Source organism: Haemorhous mexicanus, chromosome 18, assembly GCF_027477595.1.
Source record: "Haemorhous mexicanus isolate bHaeMex1 chromosome 18, bHaeMex1.pri, whole genome shotgun sequence".
NCBI classification, from domain to species: Eukaryota; Metazoa; Chordata; class Aves; order Passeriformes; family Fringillidae; genus Haemorhous; species Haemorhous mexicanus.
The window spans coordinates 4,099,277-4,125,733 of NC_082358.1; the positions used below are offsets into that span (position 1 = coordinate 4,099,277).

The window sequence follows — 26,457 nt, forward strand, 5'->3', positions numbered from 1 at the left end:
GGTGGCTGATGGATGAGCACAGAAAAGAAGGATGGGATCTGGTGGGTGATGGAGGAGGGTGGCAGGGAAGGATCAGACACAGTAGAAGACTGCAAGGAAGGAGGGATAGGTGAACAACGGAGGAGCAGTGGAAAAAGGGTTGGAACATAAAAGAAGATACACAGGAGGGATGGGGTATGGTGGGAACATGGGAAAGAAGAATGGGGTGTAGCATAGGAAGGAGGGCTGGGTTGGGTAAGAGCTGATGAAAGAGCACAATAAAGAGGGATGGAACAAGAGCAGGTATGAAAAGGATGGGACATGAAGGATGATGGAAGAGCAAAAGAAGGAGGGTGGGTTTTGGTGGGTGGTGGAGGACCTCAGGGTGGGACAGTTTCATGGAGTGAACCTCAGGGGAGCTGGGACCAGCAGGTGATCAGGGAATCATTAAGGTTGGAAATGATCTCCGAGAGCATCGAGTCCAGCTGAAGGGCACAAGGGCAGGGAGCCATGGGCAGCAGGGGAAGGGGGATGTGGGTGTGTGTGCAGGCTGGGGTAAGCTGCTGGGCAGGCTGGCATGGCACATGGCAGCCGTGACACCAGCAGCACAGGGACAATGCAGAGCTGAGGGCAGCCTGGTGACAGTGCTGGCAGTGAGGACCCATGGGAGCTGACAAAGAGCTCTGCTGGTGTGGCACAGTTGGGGTCAGCACATGGGGATGGTGTCAGGGACAGACAAGTGGGTGAGGAGAGCATGGGACACCATCTGTGGCTGGGCAGCAGGCAGGATGGCAGGAACAGAGGCACAGGATCACGTCACCCACACCTCCCTCTGCAGCAGCACTGCCCCAGACAGGACAGGCAGCACGGCCCCCCCCACCACAGCACGGGAAGGCAGCACCAAGGGTGGGGGTGAGGGGTTGCAGGGCCTTTATTCATCACACAACAAGCAGGCATGACACAGGGGTGCAGGATGGGGTGGGCAGAGAGCCTGTCATCGGGGCAGGAGGTGCCCTTCATGCGACCTTGGCATGGGCTGGTGAGAGGAAGCAGGAGGACAGGGCAGGGGCAAACGGCTTTACCCAAAACACCTCAGGTTTCACCCCAGGCTGGGCACTGGCATGTGGACAGGGGCAGAATCCATGGAGGAGCTGAAGCAGAATCAGTCACCTCCACACCTTAAGCAAATTTTCCCCACAAATTCCTTGCCGGCCTCATCTCACCCCCTCTGGGAAATGCCCAGCACCGCTATTTACAGAGTAAGACAGAACTGACCAATATTACAAATAATTAAAAGGCAGTTTTAAAAATGAGAAACCACATTCCAAAAAGTAGAGAGTCTTTTAAAAAAAACAAACCAAACCAAAACCCCGATTATCCATGAAAATGCTAAAAACCACCCCGAAAATATCTATGTACAGCAGGAGATTGCCCGTGGCAGTGCTGGACCCAACTCCTCTGTGGCAGGCAGGGACACAGCCTGGCCCTGGCTGCTGGTGAGGGTGGGCAGCACCCAGCTGGGTGACGAGGGTCCCCCGGGGGCTGGCCGGGTGCTGCAGGAGCAAAAGGCCATGGGTAGTGGGCCTGCTGGGCCCTGGCTGATGCTGGTGTGTCCGGGGACACCGGCAGTGAGCGGCTGTCGCGGAGATGCTGACGGAGGCTGCGACGTGGCAGTGATGCAGCAGCTGCTGCGGGCAGCGAGTGGCCGGACAGGAGAGGGCAGCAGCCTCGGCAGCACCAGCAGTTCTTAAGAGAAACTGCGAGATGACAATGTGCAAAGGCCCTGGAAGCAGCGTACAGAGCTCCTGGAGCAACGCACAGAGCCTGTGGAACAGTGTACGGAGCCCCTGGAGCACTGTACAGAGCCCCAGAGCAATGCAGAGCCCTCAGAGCAGTGGATGGAGACCCTGGAGCAATGCAGAGCCCTTGGAGCTGTGCACAGAGTGCCCAGAACAAGGCACACAGCCCCAGAGCAATGCGTTGAGCCCCAGGCACCTGCAGGCAGCTCCATCTGGGTGAATCCCCGCCTGGCCCCTGGCAGGCGGCTGGAAAATAGGTCAGGCAGCTGCCTCAGAAATCTCTGTTCTCTCCCGGAGCTGCACAGGGGCACCAAGGCTGCTCTGTGTGGAACTGGGTCGCAGTCCCCCAGCCCCAGGAGCTCTGCAGTGCTGTGGGGGCTGTGGCTGCTGCCCCCTCCCTCCCTGGGTAAGGCTTTTTCTGGTGGTGACAGAGGGATGTGCGGCGCAGACCACGGGCCACGCTGCAGCCTCCCAAACCACAATCTCTTAATCCAATTGGTGCCTCTCCAAAGTAGCTCATTTCGGTATTTTTAAAATGCACTTGGTTTTACATTGCAGGCTGTCCGGAGTTGGGCAGGGCCAGAAGTGGAGAAACAAAACAAAACAAAACAAAAAAAAAAAAAAAAAAAGAGGAAAAGAAAAAAAAAAAAGAAAAAGAGAAATATGTATATTCAGCACTTGGAGAAGAAATAACTACAAGTGGCCCCAAGCAGGGAGGTGGGTGCAAGGCAGGGGCACCACAACCCCTTGGGAGCAGGGGATGTGCACACACACACACAGAGGCACAGGCCACCTCTCCCCACACTGTGCACCCAGCGACCCCAGCTTTGCAGCTGGAGGAGCCCGGGGACCACCCGGACCCCTCCCAGCAGCCAAGGGCCTCAGCAGCACCCCAAGAGCAGAAGGGTGGCCGAGGAGGGCCCCCAGCCAGCCCAGCCCGGGTGACCACAGGGAGCCTCCCTCCTCCTTCCTGCCGGGGAAGCACACTCAGCCCGCGGCTGATGCAACCGCGCGGCAATCGGGCAATCGGCCCGGGATGCGGGCAGGATGCTGGAGCCCAGGCAGCGCCGGCAGCAGCCGGAGCCCGCACCCTCCATCCGCGGGGTGGGTGCAGCATCACCCCTCGGCCGGTGCTTCCCTACTACGGCCCAGCCCTCCCTATCGACACCAGCAGCCTTCCCTGGCTGCTCTCTCTTTCTCAGCCCTCGGCTCAGCAGGCTCTCAGCTGACACTCCCGGCGCGGTGGCACCGCCAGGACCCCCCGGTGCCGTCTCTGCGCAGGCAGGAGGTGATGCAGCCACCCTGCCAGGGTGTCGGCGCACCCCGGGGCTACCGGCAGCCTCCGGCTCCGCATCTGCTTCGTAAGCGTCCCCGGGGCCGAGGGGACGTTTAGGAGACAGATGAGCCCGCGCCGCCTCCGAGAGGGGCCCCCGCGGGCTCAGCGCGGGCGCTCTTCCGGCAGGACAGTGGATGGCAGGCACTCTGCGTCCCCCGGCCCCCCGTCCTCACTCACTCGAGGCCCCCGGCTTCTCCTCCGCCCTGGGGGGGTCCGCGGGGTGCAGTTTGCACTTGGAGGGGGAGTGGCGGACCGCGGAGCGGGACGGCCGGGCAAAGCAGGAGGTGAGGGACTGGGAGCTGCAGTCACACGCCGTGTCCTGCAAAGATAGACAGGGCACAGCGGAGTTAGAGGGGTCAGGCACCCTGTCCCCCGCCACGGCGGGACACCCCGGGGGGCTCCGTGCCTCGTTACCTCGCTGGCTATAGCCGAGATGAGGTCGGGGTCCCGCAGGGCTGCGTCCTTACTGCCCTGGCCAGGGGACGAGGGCTTGGGGTCCTCGCAGCTGCCCTGCTTGAGGACCTTCTTGTTCAAGACACGGGACATGTTTTCGTGGTGGGTGGCGGGGCTGGGGTGCTCGGCTCTCTTGCTCTCCTCCCCAGTGGCCTCCTTCTTCTCCTGGGGGGCAGTGGGGCTCTGCGCCCGCCCGCAGACGTTCCTGAAGAACTCCTGCACGAGGCCGTACTTGGGTGCTTCGGGCTTGGCCCGGCTGCTCTCAGGGCAGCCCGGCTTCCAGATGGACTCGGTGCTGCCCGCGTGCTCCACCACGCTGAATAGGCTGGACAGGCCATCGTTGATGTTGCTGAGGACGGGGCTGTCGCGGGTGGTGGTGGAGCGGGCCCAGGCAGAGCCGTTCTGCTTGCTCTGGTGCAAGTTCCACAGGCTCCTGTCCTTGGAGGCATCCAGCTTGGAGGAAGACCTCCTCTGGAGCTTTGGAGAGCCGTATTTTGGGGAGCAGCATGGCCGCTCGATCCTGGAGTGGACCTTATCCAGGGAGGAGGAGATCTGCTTGCTGCGCACGGACACGAGGGAGGAGCTGCGCGGGGACCAGCTCTTGCCGTGCATGCCAGCACCACGAGGCAGGTCGGTCTGGAGGCCCACGCTCACCGTCTGGATGGTCTGTGTGCCCACGTGGGCCAGCCCCACTGTCTGGCTGGAGGTGCTTTTCACCTTCCTCTCGAGCGAGCTGGAGCGGATGGCCTGGCGCACGCAGTTGGTGATCTCCTTCATGTCATCGCTCATGTTGCCGGAGATCTCCAGGTCGTGCAGCGAGGGGGGGAAGCGCGGCACCGGCGGCACCGCGCTCTCCCCGGCGCCGCCGTCCAGCAGCTCCTGCTGCTGCTTGGAGAAGTTGCACAGCCATTGGCTGTAGGTGCCCTCGGCGCTGGCCGACTCCTCTGGCTCCTTGGGCTTGGCCATGGTGAACAAGAATCCAGGCTCGATCATGATCTTGCCCTCCTTGTTGTGCACCAGAGGCGCCTCCAGCCGCCGCACCACCGGCGGGCTGTAGTAGATGCGGATCCCTGTCTTGTCGGGTGCCGTGTAGCTCCTCTGGATTTGTTTCTGAGCTGGGTAGTGCCCGGAGAGGCTGTTTGCCCTTGAGTAGTCCCAGGAGGAGATGCCCAGCTTCTCCTTGGCCAGGCTGTCAGGGGCAGGTTGTTCGATATTCACATATGTACAGTTGGAGGGAGGGAGGCTGGTGCTGTCCCGGATCCCGTTGGGCAGCATCTGGGTGGTTGAGGATGACTTTTTGCACCGGGCATGGTCACCCAGCCCTGGCACGGTCTTTCCAGAGAGGTAGGGAGAACAGTCGAGCAAGCTTTCAAACTCTGACATGGAGGAAACAGACTTGGTCCTGTGGGAGGAGAGAGAATAGGGATCAAAAGGGGGCAGGGGATTGGGGAACACCTGAGGCACTCTGTTCCCACCCCAATGGGACCTTCCTGGGCACCCAGTCCTGCTCCTCACAGGGAGCCCTTTGCTTCCAGGACTACCCTGGAACACGGTTACATCTCCCTGTGACTCTCAGGGATGTCAAGCCCAGGGGGCCCCTCTATGTTCCAGGGACTATGGAGGCACCAGCACACTCACCTTTTGAGGTTGGTTCCCTTGGCTTCTGCTTCAGAGATTGTCTCCTTGTCTGTGATTTTCTCATTGAGAGCCTAAGAGGGCACAGGAGAAAGCTCCAGGGTCAGCAAGCACAGGACCAGAGCAGAGATGGGCTGGAGCTCAGGGGTTGCATCCTGCTCCCCTCCAGCACCACCAGCTTCCCCAAACACTGAGGCACAGCAGTCCCAGGACTGCAAGGGGCTTGCTGCAACCACATCTATTTTCTATTTAAAATCAGCTTTTTATAAAAAGAAGCTCCTGGGGGGGTCAGCCATGCCCTTCACGCTCTTACTCTCCTGGTGCTCTCCCTTGCAGCCTCATTTGCTGTTTAAGGGGGTGTTAATTGGGGTTTACACATCCTCCCACCTAACCCTTAGCACAGACCTGGGCCCTAAGAGCATCCTGAGAGCACTCCACCCTCTGTTACTCACCTCTTTCCAGTTGCTGCCGTGCTTCTCCATTTCAGAGTGCTTCAATGCCCATGGATTGGATCCTTTCTGCAACTGGAGAATGTTTCGGTCACTCAACATGAGTTGAGGTGCAACATGACCCTCTCTGGGCAAGCAAAAGCCTGAAACATTCTCGGGGCAAGCAGCAGAGGCTGGAGGACATGTGCAGGATGGGGGACACCATACCTGGTTGAGTTTGTTCTGCAGGTCCTTTGCTTGCTGCTCTGCCTGCTGCTGCTCCTCCTTGAAGCGAGCCAGCAGCTCCACCTTCTCCTGGTTCCAGTTCTTCTCGCTGATCTGCAGCTGCTTGGTGAGGTCCATGACAGCGCTGTAGGACTCGGCCAGGAGATGCTGGTGCTCCTCACGCTCCCTCTTCAGTGCCACCTTCCAGTCTGGCAGTGCACGCTCTGCAATCCCTTTGCCTGCCTTTGACTCCAGCTGTGGGGACATGGTGGTGGCTGTGAGGAACCCAGGGCTCCAGTGTGGTGCTGGACATCTCCAGCAAACGGGCAGGGCTGTGGGCATCCTGCTTGCCAGTGCGACTCCCATGCTGCCAGGCTGGGCATTAAGCACATCCCCAAGGACATGACACACACAGCATGGCTTGGTCATGGCATAGCCAAGCCATGGCCAGCCCTGGCTTGCAGCCACATCATGCCAGCTGGCCAGCAGATGGTCACCTAGCAGGACACCAGCTGAATGTCCTGCTTGCCTGGCTGTCCTCCTGCCTGCAGGACATGGCTCCTGGAGAGGGGCACCATCACCTGCAGTGCTGCCTGAGTGGCCCCCAAGGATGCAGCACCACTGGGGTGCTGCCACCATGGCTGCTCTGCTCACTTTTGAGGAGATATGGGAACCGGGGACTCATGCTCTGCCAGGAGAAATCCTGCCTGGAAAGTGCTGGCACCTGTGCTGGGGAGCAGAGCTGATGTACAGCCATGGGCTGCTGCCAGCACAGCCGGAGTGGAAACCTCTCAGTGCTGGGAGGACAGGGCTGAGGGACTGGTGGGGCTCATCCTACAGGCAGGAGCTTCCCCCAGTGCCCAGGCTGCCCTCCCTCCACCTCCTGCCTTCCCTGCAGCTGTGCAGCCCTTTTGCAGCATCTGCAGGCATCCTGTGCTGTGACTCAGGTGGGGAGAGGTGGGCTCTGAGCTGCTCTCAGCTGCCTGTCCTCAGGAGGGATGCTGAGCCCCTGTCCCATCCCACCCTCCCCAGACAGAGGAATAAAGAGCATCCTCTGCTGCTCCACAGTCAGATTTCCATGCCAGCCCCGTTGCCATGGAAACTCTCCTGCCTGAGTGGTTGCTAATTAAGATTCCCACAGTGCCACCCTGCTCCCAGCCCAGTGCTTGGCACAGGGCGCAGGCAGGCCCCCAGCCCCCCAGCAGGCATGGGGGAGCTCTGCCACCCCACGGGGTGCCCGGGGCTCCCACCTGGGCGATGTGGCACTTGAGCTCAGCACGCTCCATCTCCCAGGCAGCCTTGGCCTTGGTGAACTGCTGCTGCAGCTCGCTGGCACCGCGCCGCTCCTCCCGCAGCTCCGTGCACAGCTCCTTCAGGGTCACCTTCATGTCTGCCAGAGTCTTGATGCACTCGTTGGGCTGCAGGAGAACAGGGGTCAGCACAGGCAGCAGGAGGGGACCCAACAGGGTGGGACTCTCTGGGAGCTGTCCTCTCTGCATCCCAGCCCTGCAGGCTGCTGCCAAGGTGAGGGACAAGGGAAGCCACCAGGGTAGGGGACCATCCTCAGGGGTGATGTGCTGGGGAGGAGCATCCCCACCCAAGCATGCACCCCGAGAGGAGTCACCAGCCCAAGCCATACAGCCACAGCATGGGCTGATCCTACCCTGATCCACCCCCTGGGCTCGTGGGGACCCCGCTCACCGTGTTGGGGGTCCAGGTGTCCCCAGCACACATCTTGTTGTCTGCCTGTTGCTGCGGGGATAGCTCCTCCTCTTCCAGCAGCAGGTACAGCTCCTTCATGCTGTTCACCTGTGGGTGACACCATGGCTGGGGTGATATGGGGACCCACAGGCCCTGGCCAGGGATGGGGGACACCCAAAGAGCCCTGGGCAGGACAAACAGGCATGAGGGACACACCCAACAGTGTGGTCTCCCCTCCATGGCAGCCCACTATACCTCCAAAAAGTCCTCGCCCTCACTGTGCACCATCTTGCCCTGGCGCCAGCGCTTGAGGAACCACTTGAGCTTCATGAAGAGCAGGAGGAAGCTCTGCCTGAACTGCTGTGACTCCTGCACCAGCAGGTTCTTTTCCTGGCTCCAGAACTTCTGCTCCAGCCGCCTCTGCAGGTTGAGGCTCTGCAGCTCAAACTCCCGTCGCAGCAGTGCTTTCTGGTGGTCCTCCTTCAGCTGTGGAGAGATGAGTGGCTCCAGGACAGGCACCGGTGGCAGCCATGTGATGCCTCTCTCCCAGGGTCTGGGCTGAGCATGGTGCCAGCCCCATATCCCCATCCGGGGGACCTGCACCACTCTGGGAGCATGCTCGGGACAGCAGGGCCACGGGGGAAGCCCTGCATGGCTCCATGTGCAAGGAGCTCAGCCTTGAAAATGGGACATGCTGTGTGTGCTCCTGGGTGACACCCAGGTCCCCACGTGGGTCATAGGGCTGGGGCTGGAGGTGGCACTGCCATGGGTTGAGGACAGCTGTCTCCCAGGGGCAGAGGCTGTTCCCTACTCACCTGGCAGATCTTCTGTGAGAAGTTGTCCACCTCATCCTTCCTCAGCTGCCTCTCCTGTGAGAGCTGCTCCTGCAGCCCCCGCAGGCTCTCGTTGGCCTCAGACAGCACCAGCTGCAGCTCCTTCATCTGTAACAGTCCCAGAAGGGGATGGGAAAACTGGCCTGCACTTCCCCGTGTCCCTCCCTGACCAGGCTCTGCAACTTCCCTTGTCCCCAGCTCTCAAAAGCCTGTCCCACAGCCCTGTGGCTGAGGGGACATGGCTCCCAGGCTGTGTCATACCTCGGTGGCATAGGAGTCGTTCTCCTCAGCCCGGCAGGGTTTGTAGCTCCGGGCATGGGCGGGGTCCGTGTCCTTGGCGTGGGGGATGCGGAAAGGGTCGGCGTCCCTAAAATCAGGCTGCTGCATGCGTGGGCAAGTTAATGAGAACAAACCAAAAGAGCGGGAAGAAAAAAAAAACCAGAAAACAAAACAATGGGTCTCCGAAACAGTAAAGAACTACAAGACAACAAAAAGGATGAGGAGGAGAAGGAGCTTCATCACCATGGCGGGAGACAATGTGGAAACCAAAAGGAAACACAGGATGAGGAGACACGTGGCCTGGATTGTTTGGGGAAAGGGGAAAAAAGAGAGAAAGAGGGAAAAAATGTGCAAACACCAGTTACGGTGCCATGCAGTGACTGGGGGAGACTGGGACCTCGGGCTGGGGGGACCACATGCAGAACAATAGGACTCTGAACAAGCGAGTGTGCTCCAGAAAGGGGCTTGTGCCTGCAGCCCCAACCACCACTGACACCCCTGGTCCCTGGCACGAGCTGGGACCCCTGAGAACAGCGAGACAGCAGGGCAGGAGCTGCTCTGCACTGCTCCAAAGGTGTTCTCCCCTGGATGCAGATTTGCCCTGAAGCCTTTGCTCTCCAAATTACGCTGCCTGGGTACTTCTGGGGACGGAGGATTCCTGCAAGTGGGATGGATCCCTGCAATTGGGGCTGCTTTTGGAGGCTGCAGGCTGCTCTCCTCCCACTCAGCTCATCCCCAACAAGCAAGAGCTTCTGAAACACAATGTTGGGCTAAGCCAGGGAGAGCAGCCAAAACATCAGCCCCTGCTAAGGTGGGATTGCACCTGAGAGCCCCTGGTCATGGGCAGGGCAGCCTTGGCACAACCAGCCTGTGCCCGGATGCCCACTGCCTCCTGCCCTGGGCACACTCTGTTGGAGCAGAGTCCTACCTTGTCCCCGGTGCCACTGGCATGCAGTGAGGTGTTAGTTTGGATTTTGCTCTGGAGAGGCAGGAGGGAGGTTACAGTGGGGATCAGGGTTTGCTCCATTAAAGCAGGAGGAAACGTGGTGGCAAATAAAGCGGCAGCTGCTGTGAGGGATGCGGGAAGAAGCCGTACCTGGAAGTCAGAGGCGTGCTCTTTGGTGACATCATGGCTGCTGGGGCTGGAGAAGGAGAACGAGTCCGTGTGCTCCTTGAAGCCACCGGTGAGGTGGTCCACCTTCCTCACGAAGCAGCCCAGGTCCTGCTGGAGCACGCCCAGCCTCATCAGCAGCACATTCATCAGCTTGGCATCGCTGGGGCTGTCACCACCGCTGCCCACTGCCTCGCCCAGCAGCACCCCCGCACACTCGTTGTCCAAGCAAGCCTTCAGCCCCGAGGTGAAGCCGTTGGCATCCGAAATCAAGACATCGATCGCTTTACTGACCAGCGTCGCCTGGTCCCGGATGCCCAGCAAGGTCTCCAGGTCCTTGGGCTTGAGCAGTTTGGCAGGGCCATCGGGCACCTTCCCAGTGCCCAGCCCCCTGTCCTGCTCGTCGGCCTCGCTGCCGCCCGCGCCGTCCCTCCAGCCGGCGGTGGGGACGCACTGTGCCGAGTCGCCGGCCTCGGCGTCGGTCTCCAGCATGGGCCGGGTGCTCTGGCAGGAGGCCAGGTCACAGCGCTGCAGGTTGGAGAGCAGCACCCTGTTCTCGTACTGCAGCTTCTTCACCTTGCCACTGAGCTCACTGATCTGCACCTTGGCTGTGGCCAGCTCCTCCTGCGAGGGCTCGCTGACCACCGAGCAGCTGTCCTCCGACAGCGTCACGTCCAGCTCGTGGTCCGACTTGTACTTGGTCAGCTCGTTCAGGAGCAGCTTGTTCTGGTCCTCCAGCTCCAGCAGCGAGCGCCTCAGCAGCTCGGCCTCCTCCTCCACGAACTGCAAGTGCCGCCGCAGCTCGGCCACCGTGTCCCCTGCGTCCCCGCAGCCGGAGACGCCCACCAGGAACCGCGCGTCCTGCCCCGGCAGCTCCCTGTCCCCCTGGCCCTTCATGTCATCCATCTCCGCCCGCAGCCCGCGGTTTTCCACCTCCAGCTCCACTATCCTCCGGCTGAGGATGTTGGCTTCCTCCTCCACCAGCTTGAGGTGGACCTTCAGCTCGGCCTCCCGGGAGTGGGGAGAGTCAGCCAGCTCCTCCACGGAGAGGGAGCTGTCGAGGTCCCCATACAGGGACCTGTACTTCAGCAGCTCCTCCTTCATGCCGTCGTTCTCCTTGGCCAGCTTGGTCAGCTTCTTGCACATCAGGGCTGACTCCTCCTTGGCAAAATGCAGCTGGCACTTCAGGTCTGCGCTGTCCTCCTGGGGACCCAGAGAGGGTGGGTTTTAGTAAGATGCTCCCAGGAACCATGGTGATTCCCAGAGAGGTCTGGGGACATGCCACCCTCCCATGCCAGTTGTCCCAGGGAAGCTGCTGGCTCTGCTCCTGGAGGAGGAAAAGCTTTGAGATCCATCCTGGAGACTTTTAGGGTGAGCCTGGAGATGGGACAGGATGCCCTGGACGAGGAGACCTGTGGGTCTTGCCCCAAGAAGGACACTGAGCCACCACCAGGGATGTGTGGACCAAGTCCAGCCTGATCCACAACAGGGCAGAGAGGAGGGGAAAGATCTCAAGACTCCACAGGGTTTTCAAGGCTTCCTCCCCAAAACTGGCATTGAAATGCCCTCGTCAGGGCTCTGCTTCTCTTGCTCAGCCCCCCACTCTCATCCCAGGGCAGAGAAGCTGCTGAAAACCTCTCCAAGTCCCAACCCCCAGCCTTGCTGCCACCACCTTGTCAGGGCACTGAAAATCCAGGCAAAGCCTCAGCACCAGCTCACCAGTCCCTTCCCAAGCCCCTCTGCTTCTCAGGACCGTTTCTCCATGTGTTCTTTTTTTATTTAGCAGTTAGGATCTTGGCTGTTTGCCCAGACAGACCGTTTCTCTGCTCTGGGAGCTTTTTGGATGGAGGACGAGGATTTCCTGACGTCCAGCTCGCAGCTTCCCGTGCCCTGAGGTCACTTGAGTGCTCCAAGCTGTGGCGTGGTCACTGCCAGGAGGGGACCTGCTGGGCTGTGACCCTCACCTCACTGCACCCACTGCAGCTGGGCAGTGCTGAAGGTGGCCAAGCCCTTTGGCTGGGTGGCTGCTGGCCCTGGTAGCCCTCTGCCTGGCTGAACTCACCCCCTTTCCCTTTCCTTGGATGGAAAAAACAAGCTGTCCCCTTCTTTGGGTGCTCTGAACCCCCAGCCCCCTCCATGCTCACCCCAAACCCCACAGCAGTATTTACTCTGCTGACTTCATGCTCTGCTCATAACGAGGCCAGGGGTGATGGAAAGGGGGTTCCCATGAGTTTGGGGTGCCATTTCATTCCCTAAATGTCCTGCAGTGACCACAGGAACCACCCTGCTGCACTTCCATGCTTGTGCACTGGGACACGACCTCACTAAGGCACATTAAAGCTGTGCCCCCTAATTAGGTGAGGAGATTAGGGGAGGGCTGGTGTGAGCAGGGCAGACATGACCTCAGTTCCTGTTTTTCCAGGGGGAAAAAAAAAGCAGCAACCCAGTGTGTCCCTCTGTGTCATCAGCAGAGACATGCACACCTCCCCAAGACCAGCTGGAGTGCTCCTGGGGTCTGGGGAGATCTCAGTGTTGAGTCTGTCCCCCTCAGCTCCATTTTTGGGGAGTGCTGAAGCTCACCCAGCACAGCCAGGCAGGAAAGAGGCCCAGGAAGCCACAGATGAGTCACAGCATCTGTGCCCACAGGGCCACCAGCCACAGCTGAGCAGGGACAGGGAGCCCATGGGGGCCACATCCAGGGGCATCTGCACCCACCTGGGGAGCCCAGAGTTCCTGGAACATTGCTCCCACCACAGAACTGGGGCCACCCTGACCCCAAGCAGAAGGGTCTTAGCTCCATGGGGAAGCAGAGGGGATTGGGGTTGTTTCCTGCCCCAGGAAGAGGCAGATGAGGGGCTTCAGCCTCAGGAAGGGGGTGACGGAGGAGCCCCCTCAACTCAGGGCAGAACTGGCTGTAAGTGCTCTCTAGGGAAATGAGGGGAAGGATGCTACGACCATCAGCTGGCTAGAAAGGGCTCTCAAGAATGGAGCTAAAGAGAGGTGATAAATAAAGACTGGAAGGGAAAGTCTTTGAGGGCCTGGGGGTCTCTGTCCTGTGGCTGCACAGAAGGGCCTGTGTCAAGAAGGAAAAAGGTCACCCAAACCCCTTAGGCTGCTCAAGGTTCCTGCTGGGAGACACTCAGCAGCATGTCAGGAGTGTCATTACATGGTCTGCCTCCATGTCCCAGCTTTGGGGGAGCAGATCTGTTCCCCAAAATAAACCCTTCAGGTCTTTTGCCTTTGAAAGAGGATTTTTCCTCTTGCCTTTCTATCCCTGCAACAGCAGCTCTGCCTCTCCAAGCCCTGGTAACAGCATTAGTGAGTCACAGCAGCTCAGCTCAACAGCAAGTGACAGCTGAAATCCTGCTGCCACTGGCAAATCCCCTGTGAGGGCAGGAGTGGTGTGGCCTCCAGCCATCCCCACAGGGACCCTCTGCTCCCCCAGGCTCCCAGAGCACCCTCAAGCACAGCTGCTGGCACTGGCAGGAGGGACACAGGCTGCAAGAGCCACAGGAGCAGAAGCAGCTTTGCAATGTAAAGCCAAACTCCTTCAGCGCCTTACACAGGGAAAGGGTTAAAGCCACTGCTGCTCCATTGATAAATGAGACAAGGGAGGAGTGAGGACAAAGAGGATGGCCCAGCACATCAATCCCTCCCTTATGCAGGGGCTCTGAGAGGCAGGAAAGCTCTGCAAAGCCCTGCAAGGAGGGGATGGCGCTGCCATGCCCGGATTTGCTCCTGGCCTGGGCTCAGTCTCCAGCTGGCACCATGAGCTGGGTTGATGGTGGCTCACTGTGGCATGCCCTGGGTGCTCAGGTGCTGATACCTGCACTGATGGCTTCTTCTCAGTCTTGCCCAAGGAGCGAGACCCCCGCTTCTTCAGGGAGTTCTGCAGGAAGAACAGAGAGTTATGACCCACAGCGATGGCCCTGCACCCCAGCAGTGACAGACAGACAGACAGACAGACAGACAGATTCAGTGTGGATGGACATTGGTGCTGACATTCCCAGATACTCCTGGACCCCAGAACACCGGAGCTCTGGTGGGCTGAGGGAGGCCCTTTGCTTTGAGGGAGCTGGACTGGGAAGCATCACATCATGAGGTTTGGCCAGAAATTCCCCCTGCAGGCAAAGGAGCAGTGAAAAAGCAGGAGTGAGCAGGAAATGAGCCATGGAGAGTGGAGAGGCTGAGTCACTGTCCCTGTCAGGGCTGGATGGTGCAGGGAATCCAGCCTCCAGGCCAGCTCTCAGGACATTCCAGTGTGGGAGCAGCAGATGATGACATTCCCCATCACCTCCCCAAGCAAGGGATATGTCCTGGTCCCTCAGCAGCATGATGCTGACTCTGCTGCCAAGGTCACAAGGGGACACAAGGGACAATGTCCAGGCTAGTGAGGACAGCTGGGAGGTGGGGAAGGCAGACAGAGCAATAAGGCAGACCAAAAGCATGGTAAAAATGCAGGTACCCAGAGCAGAACCAGTTATCTGGGGAAGGGAGCTGGGGCAAGACCCTCAAGAACATCCAGAGAGCCTCTCATGAGCGCTGGCTGATCCATGCAGCTGCCCTGGACCTCTTTCCAAGCTGGTGCTGAGGCCCAGCAGCCAGAGAAAGCAGCTGTGAAATGTAAGCTGCTGCCTGTGCCAAGGTGCAGGGCTCCAGGCTTTCCTATTAAGGCCACGACCATCCCTGGAGCTGCTGGAGCTGCAGAGCCTCTCCCAGGGGCTGGTTGTGCCATATCACATCCCTCACACCCACCGTGTTGGGGACTGCAGCTGGCAAAGGGCAACACCAGCCCCAAAGAGCCCCAGGCACAGCACCCTGGGGCACATGTGGCTGTCACTGCTCCACCCTGGGAGCAGCCTTGGGGTGGCCTTGCCTGAGGGTCCCCTCAAGGCCAAGCTTGGCGTGGCAGGCTTGGCATGGGGTACCCAGATCGATCCCACTTTTTGTGACCCCCTTTAGGAGACAGAAGAGGGGAAAATGCCTGTGCCTTCAGGAATGATCCCCAGACAATTATCCAATTATGGGAGAAACCTCTTGGAAGGGAGGAATAATCAGCCCCGAGGGGTGAGTGCAGCCCTGCACAGTCCCTGGCTCTGGCTGCTAACAAGCTCTGCCAGGCTCTGTGCCCTGCAGCAGCAGGGAGGAGGAGGGCTTTTAGCTCACTTTGTCTAATGTTTGCCTAATTAGCACTCTGCAATCAGCGAGTAACCCCAACGCCCTTGCTAGCCTGGGGACGTGCCATCCTGAGCTTGGGGACCATCTCTGAGCCTGTGCCAGCCAGCCATGTCCCCAGGGCTCAGGCAGCTGCAGGAGGGACTGTATCCCACCCCACACCATGCAGCCAGGGCAAGGCAGTGCCTGCCTCTCCAAGCTCCCCTTGCTAACCACAGAACCATTTTCCCTGCCTGTTTTCCAAGTGAGGGAGAGCTCCAGCCCAGCTCCCACTGCTGCCATTTGTTATTCAGCCCGTGCTCCTGGCTGCAGGGAAACCCATTTCACGGCTGTTAGCAGGGCTGTGCAAGACACCCCGTGTGGGGGATGCTGACACCAGCACGGGCACGGCTGACAGGGGATGGCTACAGCTGGATCCTGCAGCTTCCCAGGAGCTGGGCTCAACATTAAGCAGGGATGGCCCCAGAGATCCTGAGCTGCTGTGTGCAGGAAGCACAGTGGGGGAAGTGAGATCCTTCCCTTGGCTGTGCCTCCTCCCCCACACTGCCCTGATGGCTCAGAGATGCATCCTGAGGCTCCCCGGGGACCAAAGGCATCCCGGGCAGTAGGGAAGTGGGTTACAAGGGCTGCAATGGATCTCAAGTCCATGCTGTCACCGGGATGCCTTTCCTGTCACCGAGGCTGACACAGATCCCAGCCAGAAGCTGGTTCCAAACAGAGCATGACATGGAGTGCCCTGGACCTGTGCATGTGGGTACATTTGTGGCTGCCCAGGACACAGAGGGGACTGTGCACCCAGCCAGCTCCACAGCACCACTGGGACACTGCTGGGACCTGCAGGATGTGGTCAGGATGCAGCCAGCACCAGGCACTCTGCCAGAGACAGGGACCCCACACATCATTTGGAGCTTTGCCCAGATGGAATTGGGCACGGCCCAGGGGGCTGGGCTGAGCAAGTGGCCAGGGACATATAAAGTGTCCCCAGAGCAGTGGGGAAGTGCCATAGCTCCCCCCTGATGGGGCAGAGCCAGCCCGTGCCCACAGGGTGGGATGGAGCACGCCGAGGGCAGGTGCTGCTCGGGTTTCACAAGCATCTGTAGCAGGGTTTGGGTTTCAGTGACTCAGGCAGGGCTGGGGGATCCCATGATCCAGGGCCAGGACACCTGCTATGAGCAGAGCCTTGGGGATGCCTCCTGGTCCCCTCCTGTGTCCCACTCACCTCTCTGAGCTTGTCCATCTCGTTCTGCACCACCTGCTTGGCCAGCTCGGTCTCGATGAGCCGCTGGCGCAGCTCCTCGTTCTCCTCCTCCAGCCTGATCCTCTTCTTTTCCACCACCTCCAGCTCATTGTGGAGCCGCACAGAGACGTCCTTGGCCACCTGGGGACACAGCAGGGCTCTCACCAGACTGGGCACGATGTGCAGGGGGCTGACACTACAGCTCCTGGGCACCCACAGTCCTCATGAGGAGATCACCTGGCAGTTACTGAGACCCTCAGGGGGAGACACTGTGGGGGGGTGACCCCTGACCCTTGTCAGGGTCACCCCCCCTTGTGTCTGTCCCCTCAATCGTGTGCTGAGAGTGCTCTTGCTCCTTCACTAGCTGCAAGGCTGCCCTGCATCCCCATTCCCTGCCAAATCCTGCCTTCCTCAGCCCTAGCATGATGCTGGGAGACATTAATCACCTTTTTCCCATAGCACAAAGCTGGAGAAGCCCCCAGAAGGCTGGAAGAGCTGGTAGGCAGCAGCAGGGCAGGCAGCCTGTCGCTGCAGGCAGCAGCTGTGCTGGCCAGGAGAAAGGCGAGCTGCTGCATCACGTTACAGAAAAACCAGCAGCTGCCCCGGGGTGAAGGGTGACTACATGCTCCCCAGAGCTCCCCCTCTCCAGACCCCTGCATGGGAGCAGTCCCTAGCATAAAGGGAGCTTAATAACACAAAACATTCACTCTTGCATTTGCAGGACAGCAAAACTTGTCCCAAATGCCACTGCTCTCCTGCACAGCCTGGGACATCAGCACTGTGGAGGCAGCAGCAAGCCCGGCTGCAGGATCTCAGGCCATGGGGCTGGGCTCCTGTTCCCTCGAGGATGGGCTGTGCTTTCTTTCCCAGAAAGGGAGAAGCTGGAGGGGGTGTTTTTGGCAGCAGCCACCCAAGCTGGGGGGGAGCTGATGCTGATGGGTGGTTTGGGGAGGGGACTGGGGCCCCAGCAGGGATGGGCAGCGAGGCGGGTTCACAGCCCAGCACTTGTGGCATGTCTTGGCTCCAGGACTGGCTGCTTTCTGCTCAAAAACCAAAGTTAGTCCTCGAGCTGTTGCACATCCATCCCGAGCTGTCTCCAACTGCCACTGCATCCCCTCTTGGCAGCAGTCTCCTTGGTGAGAGCCCTCAGCAAACACTCACCAGGCTCCTCAAGGGCGAAGTCACCCTGCAGAAATCCTCCTGTCCCCGCCCCAGCCCCACGTGCCACCGTGCCCGGGGCTCTGCAAGGTTTTCCCGATGGCCGAGAGAAGCAGCTCCCAAGCCTGCAGGGTCCTGGTCCCCACCCTCCCTCCCTGCACACCTGTGATGCTCCATCCTGCAGTGGTGGCCCCATCACACCCCCACAGGAGCAGGATAAGGGAGTTCAGCCCCAGGGCACAGGGCTGGGCTGGGCTCCAGCCTGCTCACATATGGAACATTCTCAGGCAGTGCTGGCCCTCTCCACCACCAGGACCCCCTCAGACCACCTGTGAGCTGAAAGCCCTGCTCCCCACTTCCCACATCAACACTGCTAGCAGGGAATTATAACAGCTCCAACAAAACTGCACATCACAAACTGCACATCCTCACAGAGCTCCCTGCGCCCCGACATCCCCTGCCACCTCCCTGCCCACAACTCATCCAAACCCCCTGTGGGGGCTGTCTGGGTGGGGAGGTGCCCTCCCAGGCTGACCTTGACGTCCTGCTCGAGGCTGTGGATGAGCTCGCCGTCCACCTGGCCGGTCTGTGCCACGCGCAGGCTGCGGCGCTCGGCCTTGCGCAGCCGGTACTGCAGGATGCGGCACGTCTTGCTGGCCTGGTCCAGCTGCTGCCTCAGCTCCTGCAGCTGGTACACGTCCTCCTCCATGTAGACATCCCGCATCTCCAGCATCTCGGCGCGCAGCTCCTCGATCTCGTCCTGCAGGGAGATGTTGGGTTAGACCCTGCAGCTTGCTCTGCTCTCTTTTCGCCTGTAACACCTCCCCACCATGGCTCTCCATTCTCCATCCATCCATCCATCCATCCATCCATCCATCCATCCATCCATCCATCCATCCACCTATCCATCATCCATCCATCCATCCATCCATCCATCCATCCATCCATCCATCCATCCATCCATCCATCCATCCATCCATCCCATGAGCCATTTTCACAGGACTCCAACCCCTTGGGCCAAGCCCAATCCTTGCAGGAAAAGGCTCAGAGCCAGCTGGATGCCGTCACCCAGGGGTGAGCCAGTCACGCGGGGGGGAACAGCCAACAAAAGCGCCTGAGAGTCTTTGTGGTAAAAGAAAGAGGAAGGTGGGGGAGGGAGAGGAGCTGCAGGAGCAGCTCAGGCAGCAGCCACAGGGAGAAAAATTAGGTTATCTTTGGAAAAGATGTGTCAGGGAGGCAGGCGAGGGAAGGAGGAGATGGCAGGCGAGGACAGCTGTTAGGGGAGGCAACGAGGGGACATGAACCAGATGCCAGCAGTGCTGTGAACCAGAGGCTGCCCCTTGTTTTGCCACCAAGCAGCAGTCCTTGGGCTGGGTCCCCTGTTCCATCTCTTCCCAGTCTCATCAGCTCTCCCAGTGAGCTCCTTCAGCACAGCAGAGCCTCTGGCACAGAGCAATTGCATCACTTTGACAGCAGGGCCAAGGGTGACATCCTGCTGGCACCAACACTGACCCAGAGCCTCCTCTGGGGATGTGGCACATGACTACTGTGGGGTCCCCAGTGCCACCTCCTCATCCAGAACTGGACTGTGGTCATTGGGGATGCTCAAGGACTGTCCCCTCTGGTCCCTGGGGACTGACCAAGCTGTGTCCACGTCACCATGAACATGGTGCCAACCCAAATCCCCCAGGCAAACACTCCACTCACCACACCAGCTGTTCTCCTCGACCAGGCCCAGTGGGACCAGGGATCCCTCCTGGGAGGGATCAAGGATCTGCTTTCCTGCCAAAACCTCTGCCACTAAAGATCTCCTGCCATTGCCAAATGCAACTGCCACTTGAGAGTAGCTCACACTGCCACTCTGCACCGTGGCATGGTCAGGGAGGGAACAAAAGGATGTGGCACAGGCACTGGGGATGCTCAGCCCTGATTCCCCTGGGCAGAGGGGACAGGGGACTGCCCCCTCATTGCTGTGACAGTGCCCTAGAGCTCGAGATGGCAGCTCTGTGCTGGCTCTGCCAGGCGCTGGCACAGTGGCTGCCACACTCACCCTGCCTGACAAAGCCCCAGCTGCAAGAACTCCCCGAAAGGAGAAGCCAAGCCTGGGGAAAGGGCCGGCAGCTGCAGGGACAAGTCACAGTCGCTCACTGTTGGCTTTAAACACTTTGTAACAAAGAAGGAACCTCAATTAGACAATCCCGGATTATCTCCTGGCCTGGGCTGCCGGAGCCCAGTGGCACCATGGCCACCAGGGTCCTGTCACCCTCTGCTGCTCTGCTTCTCCACAGGGGGTCCTGAGAACAGATCTGCTTCTGTTCTGTCTCAGAACAGAAACAGCCCCGAGGCTTTGAGATGAGCACAGGGGGTCCCAGGGACAGGCTGTTCCAGGGACAGCCAGAGACTGTCCTGTGAAGGGCCATCACTGCAGACATGTTTGAGAAAACCTCCTGGACGTGTCAGGTGTGAAACCCCCCAGGGACAAACCACATGTTCCTGCACGGGCTGGGATGCATCGTGGGGTGACAAACTCGATGGGAACCCCCCACCAGCGCTGACCGGCAGGACCACAGTCCTGGGGGCATCAGCAAAACCCCCTTAAACCAAACCAGCCTGGAGAGCTGGTTTGTGGCTTGTATTCCTTGGGAGCTTTTGTAGAAAAAAAGGCATTAGGGATTGCAGGTGAGCAGGCGCACTGCAGCGGGTGGGGAACAGCCTTCCTTTCACCACCAACGAATCGTGGCTTGAATACAACTGCAGTCCTCCTTCAGTGCTGACCATTCCAGCTCTCACTTGCCATGTGGCTTTCCCAGGCAGCAGCTGAGCAGGGCAGGGAGCAGGGACCTTGGAAAAAACCCAACCACATCTTGCATTTGCTGGAAGAAAGCCTGGGCTTGCCCTGCTAAGAGCTCCTGCTTGTTTATGCTTTGGGTTGTAGCAACCGTTATTTTAGGGGGAGGCTGTGTCCAGCACGGGCAAAGCCTGGAAATACAGCCATGGAGTGGGGCTGGGGGGATTTGCAGGAAAGCAGTGCCTGTCTTTGCTCCAGCTGCAGGCATCCCATAACCTGATAAATCCTCTGAGTGGATGCAGCAGGCATCCACAGCCTGCCCCAGTTTGCCCCACGGAGGCAAACCATGCTGCTAAGCCACAGTAAAGGGATTAGGATTGGAGAGTGGAAAAATGCCAGGAAGAGAGCTTAGAGGACAGAGCTGATCTGCCAAGGCAGCAAATGGGGTGCACTGGGGTCCCCTCACAGCTTCAGGGGTCCATGATGGCCACGGAGCCTCATCCTTTGCACATTTTCTGGAGTTGATGCCCAACCCAGCAAAAAATCTGGATTAAGGTGAGAGCAGAACCAGGAGAGGGGAGGGACCCCACAGAAACATCCCAAATTCAGGGGTGGCATTGAGCACTGTATGTGATGTTAAATGAAGTGTGACATGGTGACAGGTGGGCAACACTGAGGAGGAAATAAAATCATTTCTTTCCCCACAAATGCCCCTGGGGACTGCCCTGCTGGGCCACTCACCCTGTAGACAGCAGGGTGAACACCCCTAGGTGGAGTCACAGCCTCTCAGCACCGATGGGCTGCTCCCCTGCTTGTCCTCCAGGATCACCCACCACTGCAACCTGCTCATCCCATCTCTGCAGCAGCAAAGATTTCACAGGGATTTTACACTAGAAATCTCCTGGCTCGGAAAAAAACGCTGGGAAGCTGCAGTCCAGAGAGACTCATTTGAATGCCCCAGGGATTGTGTGCAGAAGCAAACAGCCCATTTTGTGGCTGCAGGAGCCAGGTTATGCTCAGTGGAGGAGCTCAAGAGACAACCTACCTTCAACCTCCTCTGCACAAACCTCGCAGACACTGTCTCTCCCTGGGGAGATTATTAAGGCAACTAAGGAGCGGAAAGGTGGGATGCAAACTGCCTGTTTCCAGCTCAGGAAAAAGAAACCATGCATTTTCAGAGAAAGAGGAGGCAACAGCTGTGTCCACACATGCACTTGAAGGACATCAGCTCTTTCAGGAAGGGCTGAGCTTCAGGGTGATGACCCTGAGCAATGACAGGGCAGGAGAGGGAGCGGTGGAGATGGCAGAGCACACCTCAGAGCGCAGACCAGACCCGTTACATGTTGCAGAAGCAGAAGTAAACCCTCAGATCTCCTACCCAAGCGGAGTTACACGCTTACTTTGGCTCCTGCAAGAATGCAGCAAGCTCTGAGCAGAGCAGGGGGCACACACACTGTGCAACCCAGCAGGAGCAGCTATCTCCAAGAAGCAGAAAACAGCAAGGGACACAAAACAGGCTCATGCAGCTCAACCACAGCTGGCTGTGCCTGGCTGGCTGTGGCAACCTTGGCAGGCACAGCCAAGCAGCAGCAGCCTGCCTATGGGGGATGGGCAGCATTTTGGGAGGGCACACCTCCATCTTCATCCCCAAACCTCAGCAGAGGAGGAGGAAGGGTGGGAGCAGCCTGGGTGTGTGGCAGGGGCGCCTTTGTGCGGAGCTGGGCTGCGCTGGCAGGGCTGTGCCTGCGGCTGGCCCCGTGCAAAGCCGGGGATTACCGTGCAGGAGAGCAACAAGCACGGCTTCCTCCCAGATTACAGCACAAAAGCAGCAGCTTTCAATTAACTCTGAGCAGGCAGCCCGGCAGGCAGCACAGGGAATTATTCCTGAATTTGCTAGGGGGGAAAAAAAGAAAAACCAGAGGGGATTTTTAAAGGAAACTGCCCAGGGTGCTCAGGTATGTCCCCTGCCAGCAAGGGGAATGCAGGAAATGCAGAGCATCACAAGCCCATGGCAGGGTGCAATGGGTGGAAGGATGGGCAAGGCACACCCGTGTCACACACAGGGGTTTCTCTGGGTGCATTAACAGCAGCTCTGACATACACAGGCCATCCATGTCATGCTAGAGCTCAGTGCAGCAGCCTGTGTGCTGATCCCTGCCCATGGCTGGCATGGCAGCTCCCCCTTGGTAATGGGAGTGAGGGAAAAATCAACATTTCTCAGCTTTACACCTGCCTCCATAAATTACCAGGCAAACAGCGGGGGGCTCTCTGCAGCCCACGTTGTGCAGCATCCGAAAAGGCAAGAGGCTGCAAAACCCATTCCAGGGTGGCTGCTTGACAGAGCTCTGGTCCCCAGCTCTGCAGGTGGTTACTGGGGCTCCCAGACATGGTCCCTGCCCCTGTGGCCAGGCAGGATCTGGGCAGCAGCAGAGCAGGGACTCAGTGCCAACCAAGCTGCCCAGACACAGCCCCCAATAACCCTGTGGGGGCTCTCAGAGAGCCCTTGCTGCTGCCATGACTATCTTGGGGGAAACAAGGCACCCAGCCACTCTGTTTCTCCACAGGGCTGGGAAATGCATGTGAGCCCCAGGGGATGTGGGATGACTCAGGGCAGGGAGCAGGAGGGGGACAGGCAGCAGGAAAGGGCACTCAGCTCCCAGTGTTACACGGCTCTTGCCTAAACCCCTTCCCAAGGAGAGGAGAGGCTTTGCAGGCGTCCCCTCCCCTTGCTCCAAACCCTCCCGTGCCCACTCTTTGTCTGCCTGTCCCTCTGCAGCTGCTGCCGTATCACATCTCACATTTTCCAGCCTGCTGAGCAGGGCTGGGAGCTGCTCTCCATCACACAGCTCAGCAACAGCGAGCTGGGGCAAGGACACCAAGCCACCTCCTCCCTCCCCAGGCTGCCAGCCTGCCTGTGAAAGCAGCCCTTTTTGGGGAAACACTCAGAATAACCCGTTCAGGGGGGTCACAGCAGGTGCACAGGCCTGAGAGCAGGGGCAAGAGGAGATCCCAGCACACCCAGAGAGGGAGGAGGAAAGCAGAGCCTTGCACAAATGTGGGGTGCAAAGAGAAATGGGTGAAGTGTGCTTAAGCAAGTGGGTTTTATTATGGCAGCCGAGGGAGGATGGGACGTGAGCTGGCACTGCTGGAGCTCTGCTGGGAAGCTCCCAAGCCCAGCGTGCATCACACGGGCGTAGTAGCACCACACACGTCTGGCTCGTGCCAGAACGTCACCAAAGCCCTCCCGCCCCCAAAAATCCTCATCTCGCTCCAAATACGCACTAGGCTTTAGCTGGTGCTGATGAATACGTGAAAAAAATATTCATCTGCAGCTTTTTGGGTGAGTCCTAGGAAATAAATCACCTGGGATAAGTCTGATTCATCCACACTCGAGCTGCATGGCAAGATGAGCAGTGCCAATCCCTTGGGTTAGGGCTTTATTTTTGTTTTAAGTCCTGAAATGCTTGAATTTTTAGCACAGATGGCACAAGCCAGCACTCTGCTGCAGCCCAGCCCAGTTTTCTGCTCCTTGCTGGAGAAACTAGGCAAATCTTCCAACATTTTTTGGAGCACAAGAGATGTGTGCTCTGGGCTTCTGCCCAGCTGGAGCCAGGGTACCACCCCAGCCACCTCCTGCTCCAGAGTCAGGAGAAGTGAGTTACAACACAGAAACACGGATATAAGCAGGATGCACATGTCAGGGAGGGGACACAAGTTCTGGCAAAGAAGGGACAATGCCACCAGCATCCCCATGGCCATTTCTGGTGCATGCCTCCAACAGCTCTGCCCTCTCCCACTGTCCCTGGCCAGGGGATTTCAGCTGCCACCCCTCAGGGCAGGTAAATCACTCACACCCTGCTGGCCTGCAGCTTGCCAGGAAGGAGATCACGTGGGAATGGAGGAAGCAGGAATGGCAGCGCTCCTTCTTGGAAACTCAGGGGCCTCATCTGTATTTTTCCAGCCCCCAGTAAATCAAAGCCTTTAAGCTGTTGCTGCTAATTTTGGCAGGAGTTGGGACACCAGCCATGCACTGGGGCTTTGCTAATGGACAAAGGGCCTGATTGAGCATCTTCCAGTGCATCACCCAATGCCCACTTCGGGGCTGGAATCCTGACACTTTCACAAACTTGGGCAGCAATTGAGGAGAGTTGGCCTGACTTCCAACCTGAAGCACACAAAGAGCAGCTGGGGAGCCTTGGTACCCAGTCCTGAGCTCACCAGCAGCTGACTGCCCAAACAGCTCACTCACAGTTACACCCTGAAGGAGAGCAGAGGGCACAAAATGCCTGCAGACACCCCAGGATGTGGCACCTGGTGGGTGCTGGTGCCCACCAGGCTGATGTGTGATGGCTCTGTGTCCCTGTCCCCTCACAGCATCTCTGCCCTGGCCAAACCATGCCCCTACGAGCTAGGCAGACCTGGAAAAAGGCCCCAGGGAGCACAGGAACCAGCAGGAAGAAGAGAGCTGGAAAATGTCCCCAGGGTCTGGCAGCAGCAGCAGGCAGGGAGAGCAGCAGGGAGCCATGCCCAACTGCCAGGCCATGCCCAGCTGCACAGGGTCAGGTTATGCCATACTGTGTCCCAGGATGCCCAACCAGGCTGGGCACATCCATGCCATGCTGAACTGTGCCAGCCCAGGCTGTAACAAGCCTTGCCATGCCAAGCTGGGTTCAAGCTAGACTTGGTTGTGCTTCACCCAATGTGCCTTGCCAGGGCAAGCCATGCCCAGCTGGGTCACGCCTGGCTAACCTGGCCCACGTTGTGCCAAAGGCTGCCCTGTGCCAAGCCATGCCATGGAACACTGAGCTAAGCAGTGCCACACCACGTTGGACCATGCCCAGCTGGGCCATGCTGTGCCAAGCTGAGCTCTGCCCTAAGTCCAGCATGGCCATGCCAGGCTTAGACAAGCCAGACCCTACATCCAGTCATGCTATGCTGTGCCAAGTCAAGCCCAGCCACTGCATGGCAGGCCAGCATTCCCTGGCTGTGCCATGTTCAGGGATGCCACGCTGGGCTGAGCCATGCCAAGCCCTGCACCCAGCCATGCTGTGCTGTGCTGCCCATCTGAGCCAGGCCAGGCTGAGCTGAGCTGTGCCCTGTGCTCAGCCATGCCCTGGGATGCTGGGCTGGACCTGAGGATGCTGTGCCACACGGAGATGCAGTGCCACGCCACATCATGCCATTCCCAGGGATGCTGTGTCATGCTGAGCCATGCTGAGCCATGCCATGCTGTGCCATGCCATTGCCAGGGAAGCTGTGCCATGCTGCACTGGGCACGGGGATGCCAGGCTGTGATAACCACGGATGCTCTGTTGTGCTTAGGGATGCTGCACCTGGGATTCCACACTATGCCTGCTAAGGCCAGGGATGCTGCACCATGCTGAGCCATGCCCTCAGGTGCCCTGCAAAGCTCTGGGACGTTAAACCACGCTATAGCCAGGGATGCTGACCCTGACTGACCCGTGCCCTGGGATGCCATGCTGTACCACTACTGCCCAGGGATGCCACGCCACACCGAGCCGTGACAGGGACGTCACTGCACACCGAGCCGTGACAGGGATGCCACACCGAGCCGTGCCCACCTTGAGATAGTCGTTCTCGGAGCGCAAGTCCTCCAGCTCGCGGAGCAGCCCGTCGGTGCCGGCGTCCAGCAGCTCCTCGGTGAGGTCGGAGAAGGCGAGCGAGGTGCTGAGCTGCAGGCGGCTGCTGGCCACGGAGGCGGCCGAGGGCTCCTCGGGCAGCGGCGACGCCTCTCCGGCCGAGGGCGGCGGCGGCGGGGCGCTGCCCGGGGACTCGCCATCGCTGCCGCTCAGCCCCAGCTCCAGCGACAGCAGCTTCGCCTCCTCCGAGCCGCTGCAGTCCGACACCTCCGAGCTGCTGTCGGTCAGCCCCGAGCCCGGCCCAGGCGCGGGCACCGAGCGGGGTCCCGACCCGCTCCTCCTCGCCCCGGGGGCCGCCGTCTCGGCTCCGTGCCGCCGGCCCTTGGGCCGCGCCGCGCCGCGCCCCGCCGGCCCCTTGCCGCCGGCCCGGGCCCCCGCCGGGCCCCGCTTGTCGGGCCGCCCGTCCTTGCCCCCGCCCGGCCGCCGCGGGTGCGGGTGCGGGTGCGCGCCGCTCGCCGCCAGCCGCGGGGCCGCGCCCGGGTGTCCCCCGCCGCCGCCGCGCCGGCTCTTGGCCAGCGACCAGCCGGGCACCTCCTTGGGGCGGGCGGGCGACGGCGCCCGCTGCGGCTTCTTCTTCCTCTCGGGGAGCGGCGGCGGCGGCGGCGCGGGGGGACCCGGCTCTGCCGGCGCGGCCTCCATCTCCCGCTGCGCTGCGCTGGG

The 26,457-nt window shown here is 59.7% G+C and overlaps 1 protein-coding gene across 3 annotated transcripts; it reads right to left on the reverse strand.

Moving 5' to 3' along the window:
• Window positions 1-892: 892 nt before the first annotated feature.
• Window positions 893-26,457, reverse strand: MTCL2 (microtubule crosslinking factor 2). 3 transcript variants are annotated; one of them, XM_059862458.1, is made up of 17 exons: window positions 26,245-26,457; window positions 25,720-26,202; window positions 17,885-18,109; window positions 16,174-16,332; window positions 13,606-13,668; window positions 9,765-10,982; window positions 8,651-8,770; window positions 8,372-8,497; window positions 7,812-8,042; window positions 7,557-7,664; window positions 7,106-7,273; window positions 5,859-6,110; window positions 5,655-5,726; window positions 5,206-5,276; window positions 3,529-4,969; window positions 3,292-3,433; window positions 893-2,337 (listed from the first exon to the last, which is right to left on the reverse strand). In XM_059862458.1, the coding sequence occupies exons 1-17, from the start codon at window positions 26,434-26,436 to the stop codon at window positions 2,309-2,311; spliced, it is 5,100 nt and encodes a 1,699-aa protein (XP_059718441.1). In that variant the 5' UTR covers window positions 26,437-26,457; the 3' UTR covers window positions 893-2,308. The 3 variants fall into 3 exon arrangements, with proteins under 3 accessions (XP_059718441.1, XP_059718440.1, XP_059718439.1); XM_059862457.1 differs by lacking the exon at window positions 26,245-26,457 and having other exon boundaries at window positions 8,651-8,767; window positions 25,720-25,852; XM_059862456.1 differs by lacking the exon at window positions 26,245-26,457 and having other exon boundaries at window positions 893-3,433; window positions 25,720-26,118.

Excerpts from the sequence above, each read along its gene's own strand:
- MTCL2 (XM_059862458.1), bottom strand. The coding sequence starts at position 26,436 with ATGGAGGCCGCGCCGGCAGAGCCGGGTCCCCCCGCGCCGCCGCCGCCG. Across the intron at positions 7,665-7,811 it reads AGGGCGAGGACTTTTTGGAG|GTGAACAGCATGAAGGAGCT; the intron begins GTATAGTGGGCT and ends TGTCACCCACAG. Across the intron at positions 2,338-3,291 it reads GGAGAAGCCGGGGGCCTCGA|CCTGCAATGTAAAACCAAGT; the intron begins GTGAGTGAGGAC and ends AACTCCGGACAG.